General features: G+C 42.1%; 1 protein-coding gene and 1 non-coding gene across 2 annotated transcripts; one reads left to right on the top strand and one right to left on the bottom strand.

Annotated features, from left to right (window-relative positions):
- Window positions 1–493: 493 nt before the first annotated feature.
- trnak-uuu (transfer RNA lysine (anticodon UUU)) lies at window positions 494–566 on the bottom strand. Its single transcript has one exon. It is a non-coding gene; the product is annotated as a tRNA-Lys (tRNA).
- Window positions 567–966: 400 nt separating this feature from the next.
- gatc (glutamyl-tRNA amidotransferase subunit C) lies at window positions 967–3,099 on the top strand. The gene is made up of 5 exons (XM_085788175.1): window positions 967–1,313; window positions 1,404–1,454; window positions 1,877–2,046; window positions 2,175–2,278; window positions 2,427–3,099. Exons 1-5 carry the CDS (start codon window positions 1,131–1,133, stop codon window positions 2,486–2,488), a joined length of 570 nt encoding a protein of 189 aa, XP_085644301.1. The 5' UTR covers window positions 967–1,130; the 3' UTR covers window positions 2,489–3,099.
- The last annotated feature ends 352 nt before the right edge of the window (window positions 3,100–3,451 follow it).

Genomic DNA, 3,451 nt, shown 5'->3' with positions numbered 1-3,451 from the left:
TATATGCATATATATATATATATTAAATGGTATATGTTCTTATAATAAAAATAAAAATGGAATTATAAATATTTTTCCAAAACATGTGGCAATGTGCATTTTCATTTCCATGGTCTGCAGTGGATAAAGCCAAGTGATTCTGGTGACCTTTGACTTTACCTCAAGAACCACCATGAAGGTTCACATTGGAGTCTGGAAGACTACTTGGACTTTCTTTATTTTCCTGTTTCTTTAGTTCAAATATTCATGTCAAGAAATGAGTATGGTGACTGACAAAATACTGGTAAAAATAATCTAATGGCATTCATCCCTGCTTCCTTCAAGTCCACTTGCATAAGGATGTAGTTTACAAACCCAAGTGTACCATACTATCTCCTAAGCCTGAGTGCTTGGTTATTATAATCCTACCAGCATGCTCATGTTAGCACGGGAATCTATGCGGGTGTATTTTTATATGAAGTAACACGTGTTAACTTTTAGAAGAAAAAAGTGTCGCCCGAACAGGGACTTGAACCCTGGACCCTCAGATTAAAAGTCTGATGCTCTACCGACTGAGCTATCCGGGCGCTCATGCTCTCTCTCAGGTAGCATGTCGCTCAAAAAGAACATGTTATTGTGCTCTACTCTAGTGGGATATTTTGATCTTTTAATTTGTTTGGTTTCTAATATACGTATACCACTTGAGCTATCAAGGATAAACGATATCACGACTTATTACAACACCACAGGCGCGATAACGACAGTTTCATAATGCTACCAGCATACACACAGTATGACAAACTATATTATTTTGCTGATGCGAGCATTTAATATAAACAACGTCAATCAACATTAAATACAGGTCCCTGTATTTCTGATCCTGTTCGAGCCATGGATGTATTATAATAGATCCATGGTTCGAGCTGTTCGAGCTCTGCCTGGGACTTTCGCGAATACGGAAGTAAGCGGAAGTTGAGCCTCTCGCTTCCCATAGATCAGCTTCCGTGAGCCGTGCACATAGGCCGTGCAGTCATGTGAGGTCAGTATCGAGCCCAGCGCTGACCTTTGAAAACAACTAAACGTAAAGAAAATGCAACCGTGAAACCAATCTTGACCTACATCTCGGACATAGCAAGCTACCGGCTCTGATAATGTCGGTATTGAGCCTCGCCGCTAAGCGCACATGCCGCCGCGGCGTGTCACTGACGGTCTTCAGACCTCCAGGTAACCTGGTGACAAACCCTGGTCACTCTGGCACAGACACCAGCAGAGAAACGCAGAGCCACGACACTCATGTAACGCGTCTGTTCAGCTCTCGACCACACCACCCCAAGGTAAGGTAAACGTAAACGGGATTGCGTTTTGTTTTTGCACTTCACTTCATCAAACACACTGTCCTAACCGTGCTGTTGCCTGGGTAACAGGTTCCAGAGGCTGCGACGTGGGAACCAGTGCCAGAGGACCGACTTCCCCCGGTAATGTCCTCCAGACTGATATGATCATGCTGACTGTTTAAAGCTGCTAGACTGCGCACCGCTCGTTGCAGGGGTCGCGGGTTCAAATCCAACCTGGTCCCCTTCCCTGTAAGTCATACAAGACATAGTGCATGGCTCCAGTCTGCTCCTAAATGGGGGCATTTTGGTATCTGTCATTGCAGCTGACAGGGCAAGGTGTGTGAGGATCATGAATTGAAAGGAAATGTGAATATTTGTTTTGCAAGTCACTTGTGTTCCTAAAATTTGAAGTTAGGGGCCACTGTGCTCCTAGTAAAAATAAAGTTAGTATTAATTTCCAATTTTAGATGGTTACTTTTCAGTTATACATAGTAATTGTATGTGATGTGGAAGGACACTGTCACATCCACATATTCTTATACCATACCTGTTATAATTTACAGCCTACACAAATCCCTGCTGACCTGGTGGACAAACTGGAGCGACTAGCCTTGGTGGATTTCCGAACCAAACAGGGACTGGACTGTTTAGGGAAAGCCATACGATTTGCGGATCAGCTTCATGTTGTTGACACGTCAGGGACTGAACCGATGGATTCGGTTCTGGAGGACAGGTGTGTGGTACATTCAATAATGGGAGGCCTTCCTCATCATCACAACATTAACAAGAAGAAAAACCACAGCTCAGTTTTAAATGCCTGTGAATTCCATGGCAAGTGATGTTTTGTCTGTGCACATGCAGGGCCTTATACCTGAGGAGTGATGCAGTGGCGGAAGGGGACTGTGCTGAAGAGCTGCTCCAGCTCTCCAAAAACACAGTGGAAGAGTATTTTGTGGCACCACCAGGTGAGAAAAAGAATATGAATACAACAGTAGTACTTATTAAATGATTGCTTGTATATTATTGAGAGAATAATCAAGTACAATTAAATATATCTTTTTTCAAAGCAATGATTTTTAACTAACATGTATGTATTGTTCTTTTAAATCATAGGAAATATACCTCTACCAAAGCGGGAGGAGAGGACTGCTATACTGAAACACTCAGAGCTCTGATGTTTATGAGTTTGTGCTTGATATTCTTTACGTTTGGGGCTTTCCATGCCTTCAGGGATGCAAAGGCCTGAAACCAGGCCTAAAGCGGCCGGGGTTTCAGGCCGACCCATGGCCCACGACTGAAACCCAGGCTGGGTTTTTTAGGCTTACAAGTGGCCGGTTTTAGGTCGACCCATGACCCCAAGGACTAAGTCTTATTGATATGCTGTCTTGGGTGTTTACGTCCTTGGATGACTCACCAATATTATCTCACGATTTGGAGACTGGGTGTGACATCCAGAAAGTGCAGTATGTGCTGGATATGATGGGCTGGGATAATGCTTGGTCACGTCACTGCTTATGTACAGCCAGAAACACCTGACACAAAGGTTTGTCAGGTGCACACTATAGTTTCCACATGCTTTTCAGTCTTTCAGTTTCATTTAACAACAGTGGTTTGTTTTGTTTGTTTCAGTGTCATTTCATAAAAACAATGAGAGAGCAATGTTGGGACAGAGGGTGTAATGAGGTTAATCAATGCAATGGCAGTACATAGTTTTCATATGTGAATCCATCTACTCTGTTCTCTTTGCAATGGTTTGCAATTTTGAATAAACATACATACAAACATATTTTTGCCTGTGTCGATATTGTTTCTATAATTAATGAAGTACGGTAAATTCAGTTTGAATGTTATAAAATTGTCATAATTTAACTGTTAAATGTGCCAAAGTGAAGGAGGAACATGCCTATGGGAGCTCAGCCTTTATGTTAAATGACGATTTGACTAATATATATATTAATCAAATATGTAATATATAGGCACAGGATGGCTGTGAACCCGTGCCACCTTTCCATATTGAGAGCATAGCCTTATTGTGACCTATTAATTCTCACCCTTACCTGTTTGTTTGCACTGCATCCCTCACAAACTTGGCTGGGAAAGTTTAAGCCATGATCAAAACTAAATTCTAGCTGACTAAT

Source organism: Trachurus japonicus, chromosome 9 (assembly GCF_045865225.1).
Source record: "Trachurus japonicus isolate A0001 chromosome 9, Traja_1.0".
NCBI lineage: Eukaryota > Metazoa > Chordata > Actinopteri > Carangiformes > Carangidae > Trachurus > Trachurus japonicus.
This window is presented reverse-complemented; position numbering and strand designations above follow the sequence as displayed.

Bases quoted from the DNA above. Each gene is read 5' to 3' on its own strand.
- gatc (XM_085788175.1), top strand. From the start codon at position 1,131: ATGTCGGTATTGAGCCTCGCCGCTAAGCGCACATGCCGCCGCGGCGTG. The intron at 1,455-1,876 runs GTAATGTCCTCC...TATAATTTACAG, and splicing joins CAGAGGACCGACTTCCCCCG to CCTACACAAATCCCTGCTGA. The intron at 2,047-2,174 runs GTGTGTGGTACA...GTGCACATGCAG, and splicing joins GATTCGGTTCTGGAGGACAG to GGCCTTATACCTGAGGAGTG.